Source organism: Orycteropus afer, unplaced genomic scaffold (genome assembly GCF_000298275.1).
Source record: "Orycteropus afer afer isolate SDZICR_OR568_19922 unplaced genomic scaffold, OryAfe1.0 scaffold00136, whole genome shotgun sequence".
NCBI lineage: Eukaryota > Metazoa > Chordata > Mammalia > Tubulidentata > Orycteropodidae > Orycteropus > Orycteropus afer.
The window spans coordinates 2526721-2539253 of NW_006921723.1; the positions used below are offsets into that span (position 1 = coordinate 2526721).

The 12533-nt window shown below is 54.6% G+C and overlaps 1 protein-coding gene across 1 annotated transcript; it reads right to left on the reverse strand.

The window, feature by feature from the left end:
• Positions 1–4629: 4629 nt before the first annotated feature.
• Positions 4630–10863, reverse strand: LSM4 (LSM4 homolog, U6 small nuclear RNA and mRNA degradation associated). Its single transcript, XM_007945471.1, has 5 exons — positions 10753–10863; positions 9717–9758; positions 6915–7013; positions 5464–5647; positions 4630–4721 (listed from the first exon to the last, which is right to left on the reverse strand). Exons 1-5 carry the CDS (start codon positions 10861–10863, stop codon positions 4630–4632), a joined length of 528 nt encoding a protein of 175 aa, XP_007943662.1.
• Between the last annotated feature and the right edge of the window lie 1670 nt (positions 10864–12533).

Below are 12533 nucleotides of genomic sequence, written 5' to 3' on the forward strand. Positions count from 1 at the left end.
CCCTCCAGGCCCACCCATCATACACCTGCCCCAGGGCCTTTGCACCTGCTGTTCCTCTCATGTGGAGGCCGTTTCCCCTTGCTCCCCACCCCACTGTCCCCTGCTGCCAGGAGGTAGGTAGGATGGCACTGGCTCCTCCCAGGGCATAGGGGCCATTGCCTGTGACAAGGAGGCTGAGCAGCTGGGGAGGTTGAGGGCATTTTGGGGCCTTGAAGAGTCTAGTCCACCCCCCAGGGGGAAAAAAGACCTAATATGAGGTCCCACAGCAAGAGGGAAGATAAAGGAATGGCTGGGAGAGGTGACCCACATAAACATACATCGCAAATACAAGTTTAAAGTGAACTGTTGAGCAAGGTGGGCATCTCCCCACTATCACGACCCCAGGAACTGAGATAGCTGGGGTGAAGTGGATGCTGCCCTTCTAGAGGGTTCTGAGAAAATGGCATCTGAGTCTCCATGACAACAGAAGGCCATGGCACCACAATCCACAGGCTCAGGGGACTAGTCTGTCCTGATATCATTGGACAGTGTGGAGGGGCAGGTCCTGGGGGTGCTGACAGCAAAGGGGGATTGTAAGTAACCAAGGGGGGGCCACATGGGGTATTTTTAGGCACTGAACACAGCTCTGAACTATTTCCACCGCCACTCCCCAGAGCGGGCTGGGCGACTATTTTGGTGCCCAGTTCCAGCAGAGGCGGGGCAGTGAGTCACTGCTGGGCCGGACAGGCAGCTGCAAGGGCTGAGCCAGGGGGATAGCAGCCTGCCACTTGGGCCCCCTTCTAGAACACCATGCCCATGTCTGAGTGGGATGAAGGGGGTCCCGGGTGAGAATCCAGATCCCAGGCACTGAGAGCTCTGGTAGCATAGTGGCTAAGACACCTGCCTGCTAACCAGACGGCTGGCGGTTCAAACCCACCAGCCACTCCTCGGAAGGAAGGTTGGGCAATCCTACTTCCGTAGTGATACTGCCTCGGAAACCCAAGGAGGGGTCGCTATGAGTCGGGGCCGACTTGACGGCACATAACAACAACAACAACAAGGCACTGAGCTTAGATGGTTTCAAGCATTCATCAAGCACTTGCTATACACTGGGCTCCAGGATGGTTATCTATATCCTTCTCTTGTGGTGAAGTCACTATTATTTCTGCATTTAATCATCAGGGAAATTGAAGCACAGCAAGGTTAAGACACTTCCAGGGCACCTTGGCCCACACCCAGGTGCTGTGGTTGGTGGAACAATCAGGGGAGAACATTGGAAAGCAGGAGGGGACGTCACGCATCCCTACCCCTGTTGACCATGCTCCTGGTTTAGTGGATGATGCAGCTGAGCAGAAGGTAAGGGATGGACCGTTTAAGTTCAAAGAGGCGATGGTTCCAATCCTGGGTAACCTGGGGTGGGGGTGTCACTCACCCTCTGCCTCCCTTGATGTTGGGAGCTGCCAGGCACACCCGGTGACAAGTTAGCGTGGACTGCTCCAGTGTGGGCTTGTGTTTGGAGCACTTGTTTTTTTCCGTCTGTGAAATGGGTTGCTGAGCCCCACCTGACATGAGGTAAGCCCCCAGGTTGGAAGGGATTTGGAAACCCAAATGCTGAGACAAGGGAGTCCAACCCTTAGCCTCTCATCTGTGAAGCAGTGCAGTGGCCAGAAGTCTGAGGTGCTGGAGTGTCAGGTGAGATGCAGGTGGGAGAAAACAGGACAGATGCCTGTGATTTCCTGTGGAGGCCACTGGCCCCCAGGCCCTAGTTCTTGGCTGTCCCCTGAACAGGCCATGTCCACTCCAGCCCCAGGGGCCTGCCTCTGGTGCTGCCTCATCCTCTTCTCTCCGTGTCTGGTGGTTCTTTCTAGATCCTAGGACTTGGTGGTTGGACCCACTTACCTCAGAAGCTTCCCCCTCTGCTGTTTCAAGGGGGCTACTGCCTGGGCCCTCAAGGCAACATCTTCTCCCACCTCTAGGACCCTCATACCAGACTGAGCCCCACCCACCTCCTCCTGACCTCCTTGGTCCTCCCAGGCTCCAGCAATAAGCTGATCAATGCCCTGTCTTATACAGACCCCTCTGTGCCCCCTGTATCACAGTGGCCCTCACCCTTGCCCATTTCCTGCCCCACTGAGGGTCCTCCTCTTACCACAGGGCCTTTGCAGAGCCACTCCCTCAGCCTGAAAAATACTTAGCTGAGTGCCAGCTCCCTCACCCCTTAAACCCTTCCCTGAAAGCCACCTTCTCTGACCTATTACTTTGGGGCATGCTTCCAGGCCCTGGTTTCCTCTTCTCCAGGGCATTTATCACCATCTGACCTTCTACGAGTTCATGGCTGTGTCCTCAGTGCTTGTGGCCAAGGGCTCCCCCCCATCAGCCCTGTCATCTGGTAGACACCAGGCCAGCTCATTCATTGCCCCCCTCCCCCCCACTGCCAGCCCTGTCTCACAGAGGGACTGAGGACACCAGGACACGTGCTGGGCCTGTTAAGGAACACATTGCTGGGGGCCAGGGCACGGAGATCCCGGTGGCTGTTGGGGCCTGGGTTATACTGCCCCTTCCTAGGAGGGGGAGAGGTGGGAGGCTCAGGGGGAGGGACCTTCTCTGCAAAGCACAGCCAAGGAAGTAGATGCAGGTGTGTGTGTGTGTGTGTGTGGGGGGGGTGCCCAGGCAAGGACAGGGCCTCTGGATTCTCTGTAATCCCGAGTCTGTGTCCCCAAAATGACTCTGACTCTAGTGCCCCAGGGCAGGGGCAGCCGTAAGAAAGGGAAGGGAGGGTGGACTGGGGCAGGGAGGAGGGGCGAGGCGGGGAAGACCTCCTTACCCTCCCAAGTAGATCCCAGGGAGAGACTGGAGGAGGAGCATGGGAAACGCCCACTGCTCCAAGGGGCCCTGCACCAGTCAGGTGACGAAGGCGCGGCCTAAAAGACGAACTTGTCCCTGCTGCGGAAGCCCAGAGTTAAGAGGCAGTCTGGTGCTTTTGGTTTCTCTTCCCATCGATGGGCGATGGGCCCGTGGATGAGGCTTCTGGAAACTCACCAGGGGAGGAGACTGAGGCTGGGACCGCCCCACACACTGCCCACTCTGCTCCGGGAAGATGGAGGCTTCTGGGGGTGGCCTGGGGGCTGTCGTCACAGGCGGGGAGCCAGGCTGCTGCCAGCTGGAAAGGTCAGGGTGGCGTACCCAATGGGCACCGGGGGCTGGTGACACAGGGGCAACATAGCCAGGCTGAGCCCCCAAACCAGGAAGACGTAGGGAGGGGCCCCCAGGACATAAGACATGTGACTGCAGGCTGACTCCATGCACAATCCCTGACAGCTTAGCCTGGACCTCCCCGCCTGTAACCTTCTACCCAGGGTGGGGCAAAGGTCTACCCCTCCTGTCCATCCCAAATGGCCTATTTGGGATGAAGACGCTTTGGTCCATGGGGTACCCTCACTGCTCTGTTAGGAGACGAGGGAGGATTTAAGAGACTGGGGTTAGGTGACTAGGAGAGGGCAGTGTAGGCATCAGGGCCACCTGGGGGGCGGGTCTGACAAGTGAGGTGCAGAGATGAGCAAGGTTCCTGGCGAGTACTCAGGGGTCCAGACATGAAGCAGCACACCAACATGCCAAAACTTGTTTATTACAGGAATGGCTCCCAAAGGCCCAAGGACAGCCACGTCTGCACCCAACAGCACCAGGGCCGTGTCCTGTCGCCATCTGGAACTTTTCCAAAGTCTCAGGCCGGGCCAAAGCGTGACTCCGGTAGTGATGCAAAGGAGATGGGTCCTGGAGAGGGTGCTAGTGTCCCTGAGGTTTGTTTGTCTGGGCACAGACCCTCTATGGAGCCTGGTTTAACTGATGGCTCATAGATTGGTTAGATAAGGAAACTTGTAGGGAATAAGGGAAGCTGTTAGCAGAATGGGCTGAGTCTCCATGAAACCACCCCTCTGCTTCTCCCAATATATGTGGGAAGGTCAGCTCTTGGGGACAGTGATCTTTAGACAGGTGTGGCTTACCTGCAGATGCCCAAGGTGGACACCACAAAGGTGTATCCCAGGGTTCAGAGGGAGTTAAACATGTGGTTTCTCTGACTTTTAATTTTGGAACACAAAATGAGATCCCCGACCCCATTCTAGGGCACGTGCCGGTCTCCATGTGTTTGGAAAAGGCCATCTGGGGCTACATTTAAGGGACTTGATGCTCTAAACCTTGGCAGGCCCAGCTGAAAATAAACCCAGTCTCTTGTCACTGCACAGAGATCTTGCTTGGTGCTGAAGGAGCCACGTAGGGGCCACCATATATGTAGGCAAAGAAATATAGACCAAGCTTCAAGGCCACATGTCACATGTCACACATGGGACCTCCCAGGAACTTGGCGGCAGGTCCTAGAGCAACTTTATAAAACCAGAAATATCAAGACTCCTGCAACTTGAACTGCTGCTTTAAAAAAAAAAACAAAAAAAACACACCAGGGTGGGGTGGGGTGGGGTTCTTTTTCCTAAGAGGGTTTGAAAGGAAATAAGGAAATGCTAGGGAGTACTCTCCCTACACCTGCCACCTCTTCTTTCTGAACAGATTAGCACACTGGGAGGAAGGTGCTGCAGCAGCAGAGTGGGATGGGGTGTCCCATGGCCCTATAGTCTCTGTGTATGTGACAGGTGCAGCTCACTGCTTGCCAGCCTGTCGGCCGGGCTTCTTCTCCTGCTGGCCCCTGCCAGCGCCTGGGATCCCACCACGGCCACGGCCACCAAACACACCTGTGGATGGAGAGAGAAGCTGCAGGGCTACCGAGCTCCAACCCCACCATGGGAGTCCCACGTACCCAGGACTGGATTTGGGGGAACCTAAGACTTGGGGCCAGGCTATTTGACCCCCGTGAACCTAAGTTTCCTCACCTGTGAGGTGAGGACACAGGGTGGAATAGAGAATGTGGGGCAGAACTCCTGATTCTGGGCCAGGTACAGTGAGTGCCCCAGGTTGTTTTTGTGACAAGGGAGGAGACCTGGCTTCGAGCCTCAAGATGCCCAGGGAGGACAGAGGGCAGATTGGGGCAGGGTTCCCGGGGAGAGGATCTTCTTCATGGGGCACAGAGTCACTGGAGAGGACAAACCCAGAAGGGCTTCTAGGAGGGAGGGGCAGAGATGGAGACCTGGGCCCCCAGCATCTCACATCCACCTGCCCAGGAGAGAAACAAAAGGGGGGAGTTCTGCATGTTCAGGCCTCGGGTGGGGGAATTCCAGGTGGTCTAGGCCTTGGGAAAGTTCTCAGCTCTTGCTAGTGCTTTCCAACCCCACATAGCTGGAGGGGTCATGGGTGGTGGACACCAGCCTCACCCGGTCCTTGGAAACCCTCTCTTGAAGTTTTATATAAATGGGCAGAGTACAGCATGGCTACGAGGCTGGCACGTGGCTCCCATTAACACAGTGATGGCACTAACCAAGAATGTCAATGCTGAGCTAGGACTCCAAGCACAGGACAGGGGAAGGAAGGGGGACCCACCTCGCCCAGCGCCCCCCATGCCACGGCCCTTCTGTTGCTTCTGCTGCTGCAGGCCACCTCGCCCACGGCCCTTGGCTACCACCTCATCCTTGACCATGTCGATGATCTCGTCAGGGATGCGGAGGTATTTGATGGTGCTGCCACGAATATAGCACTCTGGCATCCTCCAGAACTTGTCCCCGTCCTGTAGGAGGGTGGGTGTCAGTTACTGTGTACTTCCGATTGGGGGCAGACACCAGGTGGCTAGCTACTACCCCCTACAGGATAGATAACTGGCCCACAATACCCCTAGAAGCTTCAAATTCTTGGTCCTGGCGACCCCAATGAGGGGGCACCACTGAGGGTGTGCTGCAGCCCCAAGTGGGGAAGATAGAGTGTAGGCTGTCTGTCCAGACGCAGCAGGCTGGAAGCTCATCCATGGGGCTGTCCAGCAACCCAAGAACTCACCTGCAATCAGGAGGCATCTAGAAAACTCCAGCTGCTCACACCTCCGAACCAGTGACCCCCACATGCTGAGTGGATATAGATGTACTCAAGACCTCACCCAACACCATTGGTTACAGCTGGACTAGACATGGCCCAGGTGCCCTCAGGGGGACTCCAAAACACGTCATGAAAATAAAGTGGGGCACAGGGCAGCATCTGGTGGGCACTGAGGTTCCCACAAGTGCCTGTCAGGAAGAGTCATGGCCAGGGAGGGTGGATGGGGTGGGAGGGGGCGGCCTTGGCAGAGAAGTGACTCAGGCTATATAGCCTGCTGTGTGTGGCCATGGGGAGCCCCAAGCACAACATCTACTCCACTCAGGCTATCTCATCCCTGGCTGGCCAGGAGCAGGTGCCTCCACGTGGCTTCACCAGCAGTAAGTGAGTGGGTCATTACAAGGGCAGGTGGCCTCAAGCCCCTAGGAGCCATCCTCCACCTCAGTTCTAGTTTTTATCTCCTGGTGGCTTGGACACATGTCCTAGCCCTCCACAAAGGCCAGATCTTGTCCATAGCCTGGACAAAAGGCACCAGAGGCCAGCAGAGGGCCCAGCCTGTGCTGGAGCACCACCAGCCTCATCTGAGTGTGGGGACTGGCAGCCACCGGCATCCAGAGGACACTTCCTTCCATGTCAGGATGGACACAAACAGATGCAATATTGAGATAGGACGGTGGCCTGACCCCAGCCATGCCCCTATTCAGCACCTTCACAAGCACCCTGGAGGCCTAGTTTCACAGTTCAGGCTTCCCTCAGGGGGACCCCAGAGGTGCTGGGTGTGAGTGTGAGCAGCATCTCAACTCTCCCCACAGGCCTATATCCCCACCGGCAAGTGAGGGCAGAGGCTCGGTAGGCCCCCAGGCCAAGTAAGCACCTCCAACCACACTACTGCCCCCGATGTCGCCTTCAGAGTTCATACCCATAGTGCTCCACCAGGTGTGCACGGGGCACGGCACGAGGGCTGCACTCACCCGGGACGTGCAGATGACCTCACGTAGGTTGATATTCATCCAGTTGTCACAGCTCACCAGGTGCCCATTGTACGTCTCCCCATTCTTTAGCTCCACCAGCTGGAAGAGACCCTGCTGGTTAGTGTGCCCACTGAGCTGGGCCCTGCAGCAACCCTCTGGATGGTCACCTGGCCTCAGGCAGCCCCTAGGGCCCCGGAACCCGAGCTCACACCACTGGTCAGCCCTTCTCACAGACAGGCACTCAGCTTCCTCTTTACGTTTCTCTAGGGATTGTGGGGGAAGATGGGACAATCTACTTCCGTAGTGATCTTGCCTTGGAAACCCAAGGAGGGGTCACTATGAGTCGGGGCCAACTCGACAGCACATAACAACAGCGATTGTGGGGAGTTCCCTGGGTGGCACGACAGTTAAGTGCTCAACTACTAGCCAGAAGTTCAGTGATTTGAACCCAACCAGAAGCACCTCAGAAAACAGGCCTGGCTATCTGCCTCTGAAAGGTCATAGCCTTGAAAACCCACGGAGCACTGTTCTACTCTGCACACATGGGACCACCGTGAGTTGGAATCAACTGCATAGGAACTAACGACAACAGGAATACACCCAAGGGTACTGAAAACAAAATATGCATGTGAATGTTCATTGCAGCACTATAACAAGCAAAAAAGGTAGAAACAATCCAAGTGTCCATCGATGAATAAACAGATAAAACCCCATGTGGTCCACCCACACAATGCAGTATTTCTCAGCCAGACAAGGAATGATGGTCTGATAACCTGCTACAATGGGGAAGAAATGTGGAAACATGCTGAGTAAGAGAAGCCAGACACAAATGACCACATATTGTAGATTCTGTTGACAGGAAATGTCCAGAAAAGGGAAATCCAGGTGAATCCACAGAGACAGAAAGTAGACTAGTGGTTGCCAGGGACTGGGGGTGGGTGAACAGGCAGTGACTGCGAATGGACATGGGATTTCCTTTTAGAAGGATGAGATTTTTTAATTAATTTATTTATAATTGTGATTTGGGTAAAAGTTTACAGAGGAAATTCATTTTCCATACAGCAGTTCATACACATTTTGTCTCATGATATTGACTGCAATTCCCCCCAACAGCTCTCGTCCCACTTCCTCCCTGTAGCCACCTCTTCCCTGTGTCCTTCCCTCCCATGCACTCCCGCCCCCCGCCCCCACCTGTCCCTGGGCATACATTGCCCTTCTGTTCTCCCATGACTGATCACTCCAAGGAGTGTTATCTACCTGATGTAAATGTTCACCCCATGTGCCTGTCTATTATTTGGCTGGAAGCCACAGGACTGAGTTCAGTTCCAGACCTGAGGGTAACAAAGGACCATAGTCTTAGGGGTGAGGAAGTGTCTCACAGGCGCTATCAGACCAGCACACCTGGTCATTTTTTTTTTTTTTTTTAATGATTTTTTGAGTTTTGTTCCACAGTGTTCTGATGAAAATGTTCTTGAGTTAGATGTTGATGATGGTCACACCATCTGTAAGTGTACTAAATGCCACTGAATTGTGCACTTTTAAGGCTGGATCTCATGGCATGTGAATTATACCTCAGTAATAAAAACTTAAAAGAGGAAAGGAAACAGTGACGCAGACAGTTGTTGGGGATAAAAGCAGTTTGGGGACAGTGTGCATAGCATGACCCCATCTATGTTAAAGGAAATTATACATACATCCCCACACAACTGGTGGCTGGATATATGTGGTGGTTATGTTTTTGTGTCAACTTGGCTGGGCCTGGTTGAGTGGCTGGGCAGCTGGTGGTAGTTATTCCCCATGATGAGACTGGCAATCAACTCCATGGTGGACTCTTACCACGAGCAGTTGAGTAGCTGCCTTTGGATATGTGGTCTGCTTCCTGCATATAAGGAGAAGCTTTGAGAATGGTCTCTAGCCTATGGCATGCTTGGACCCTGCATGTAGCCGTGTCGTTGCTCAGCAGCCTGCTATGCTTTGCTGACCTTGGGACTTACAATGGACTTAAATTAATGGCCTGCCATGTGGTTTGGTAACATCAGGACTGCGTTTTTACTTGTCAACCTTGGGGCTTCTCAGCCTCAGCAGCCAGCAGCTGTCTGAGTAAAGAAACGCCTCTAGCTCCAATGGGCCGGGAGCAGGAGACAGAGCTGGACCCCAAGGTTGAGGAGCTTTCACCTAGAACCTGGCACTTTGAACTTGGACTTAAAGCCTCCAAATTGTAAGAATAAACTCTTGTTTGTTAAGGCCATCCCATTTGTGGTATATTCCCGTCAGAGCGACACTAGGTAACCAGAACAACGTATGTCTCAGGGACCAGCTAAGGAGTGGTGGACAGGAATGAGGGGGGCATCCACACCCCACGTGTCTCCCCTGCTTGAGCTGCTTTAACAAGTGTGTCCCTTCTGTTGAGGCATTTGTGTGTTTATGAGTTCGTTTGGAGAGATGCTGAGGGGTCCGGAGTCAAGCTGGGTGTAATCTTTACAGAAGCTGCTTGCCAGGCCTGGATCTGCTGCGGTGCCTCTGGGTGGGTTAGAGGAGGCGACCTCCGGGTTACTAGCCAAGTGTAGACGATCTGTGCCACCCAGATCGTCACCCTTTGGCAAGAACCAGAAATCACATTGGTCTGGATGTGTGCTGGGGGACAGTGGGGCATAAACTGCTGCGTGGAGCCAACAGGCAGGAAGGGAAGTGGCTGGAGGTTCCCTGACTATGGCCAGGTGTCCCATGCCCCAAGGTCCCCTTCGTCCGTGGCCAGGTGTCCAACCCCTATCCCAAGGCTCACCCCTAACGGAGCAAACTCACCATGGGGTGATTCTGGGCTGTCTTCAGCAGTGACAAGGGGAGCTGAAAAGCAAAGAAAGACATGTGACTGGGTTATCTGGCCCTGAGCTTGGGATCCAGTGAGGCCCTGCTGGCCCTTAGCTACTCAATGCCCAGACCACAGAGCCCCGACTCTTCACACAGCACCCCAACCTCCCACTCATAAACCCTAGAACACTCCCATCGCCTAATTCAGGAAAAAACACAGCGCTACCCCCAACTCTCGGAGGGGTGGCTATCTAGTCCTGGGGCTGACCACCTGGGTACTTCTTTATAACCTCAGCTCACACATTGCACTCCAACAGGGTAGGTTACACTGCTTTCCAGTTATAAATGTGCCACAAGGCCCAGACCCTTCCCCGGCTTTGGCATCGTCTCTGAGACATACCCACCCTGACACACAAAGTCTGGGCCCTTCATTTTCAGTGTTGTGGGTGGCTGTCATCACACTCACTTTACACATGAGGAAACTGAGGCTGAGAGACTCAGGAGCTTGTTGGGGGCTACAAGCCACTGAGGGGCAGAGCCCCCAGTCCTGTCTACCTGAAGCCAGCATGCGCTGTGCCTCGGGGGCCTCCCCAACAGACCAAGAGTGACTGCCAGGAGCCAGGAATACCTAGAAATCTGCTCTGAGGAGGCAACACCCGAGCTGGGTTTTCAATGCCAGAAACTGACCAGGTGAAAGGTGAGGTACATTCCAGAAAAAGCCTGTGGTCACTCCAGCTGAAGACAGATAAAGGACGAGACTGTCTCACACAGAACTCACCCAGACAGGATGCTACCACCACCACCACCCCCCTGGCTATCGGCTGGTGGTGGTACTGTGGAGTTTGCATGTTGCTGTGATGCAGGAAGCTAGGCCATAGGCATTTCACATACCAGCAGGGTCACCCACAGTGGACAGGTTTCAGCAGAGCTTCCAGACTCAGACTAGGAAAAGCAGTCTGGCCGTTGACTTCTGCAGATCAGCCAATGAGAACTCTGTGGGTCAGTACAGAACACTGTCCAGCTCACTTGCTTTGAACACATCAAAGGAGATCACGTTTGGCGAAGTCAGAGGGTCAGTGAGGGCAACGGAGACCCTCGGTGAGATGGAAGGCACAGTAGCTCCAACAATGGATGCGAACATGCCGCCAACTGAGAGGATGATGCAGGAATGGGTAATGCTGTTGTACACAGTGGGCACGAGCTGGAGTTGACTCAACGGTGTTTACTTATCTAGTAAGGTCAATGTTCAAGTCATCCCTCTTCCTATCATTACGGAATTTTGTTTTTCAATCTGTCTTGTTACCAGTTGCTATCGAGCTGATTCTGACTCACGGTGACCCCATGTGCAGCGCAGAACCATGCTCCACAGGGTTTTCAAGGCTGCGGGCTGTTGGAAGCCTTTCTTCCACAGCCCTGCTGGGTAGGTCATACTGTCAACTTTCCAGCTAGCAGCTGAGAGCTTCACTATTTTCACCACCCAGAACTCCCCAGAATTTCTTTTTAATAATGAGCATGCAGAGTTTTTACACGTAACAACAACAACAAAAATCAGCTCTTTTCATTTGGGAAACACAAAAAGCCTGGCCCGTGAGCTGCAGACACCTCTGATCTCAGGAGTGGAGCCACGGTCCTGGTCTGACGCCACCCATTTCAGGTGGGAGTGACAAAGAGGAACAGGGCCTGAGCCTTTGCCATATGTAGCCTTGCCAACTTTGGGGTTCCCAGCCTGTCTCACGGTCCAGAGGCCCCTCTCTAGGAAAGCCCCATTCTATCCTTGCACCCCGGGGTCTGCAGGTGGTGGCTTCTTCAGGGAGGCCCTGAGAGGGCACTTGTTCCTCCTCGCCAGCTGAGTGGAGGGAATGGAGGGGACCCTGAGGCCTTTCACAAGAAGAGCTGTGTGTGGGTGGTGGTCAGCCCCAGCAGGAAGCCAGGCTCCAGTCCACTTCCTCAGCTGGCTTCCTGGAAGGCCAGATAAGGGGGAAGCAGGGGCGGCTGTGTGTGAAATGAGTGCAGCGGGCCCAGCTGTGTTTCCCAAAAACTAGCTGCTGTTGAGTAGACTCCAACTCACAGTGACCCCATGTGTGTCAGGGTAGAACTGTGTTCCACAGGGTTTTAAAGGCCTGATTCTGGGGAACAGATCACCAGGCCTTTCCTCTGAGGTACCTCTGGGTGGACTCAAACCCCAGCCTTTCCATTAGCAGATGAATGCACCACCCAGGGACTCCCCATTTTCTGGATGGGGCCACTGCATCAGCTCTTCTGAGAAACTCCACACACACCCCCCCAGTGAGTGTGGGAGCCATGGCTCAAATAGAGTCTGGACACCACCTCCGACTACAGCATGGTGTCTGCCCCCGTGTATGGGAGTTGGAATCCGTGGGAGGAGACACCCACCAGCAGGGAGTCGGTCAGGCTGGCTCTGGGAAGCCAAGAATGGATGGCGGGCCACAATCCCCACTTCCCAGGGTATCTGGCGCCCAGAAGGGAGGGACCTGCTGGGAACACAGCCAGAACCTGGAAAAGCCGAGGGAGGCTAATGTCTGCTGTGGGCACAAGATTTGGACATCCTCCTGTAGTGTTCACGTGATCCCCAAGCCCGTGATGGCCACCCTCAGGCCACCACTGGGCCCAGCACAGCCAAAGAGGGCAGTCCCCTCCCTACCAAGCAGTAAGGCGATGTCTGGAGCATAAACGGGGTCGGTCACGGCCTGCTCACCATCCTCCAGTGGGCTTCCTGGCACTTCCCAAACCAGGTCTCTGCCTGGCTCCAGCCACTTAGCCTTCTGCCCCTCACAGCTGCCAGGCCGCCCA

Coding starts and splice junctions, on each gene's coding strand:
- LSM4 (XM_007945471.1), bottom strand. CDS start 10,863: ATGTTCGCATCCATTGTTGGAGCTACTGTGCCTTCCATCTCACCGAGG. Junction 9,759..10,752: donor TCTCCTTTGATGTGTTCAAA/GCAAGTGAGCTG, acceptor TTTGCTTTTCAG/CTCCCCTTGTCACTGCTGAA. Junction 7,014..9,716: donor CAGCCCAGAATCACCCCATG/GTGAGTTTGCTC, acceptor GGTCTCTTCCAG/CTGGTGGAGCTAAAGAATGG.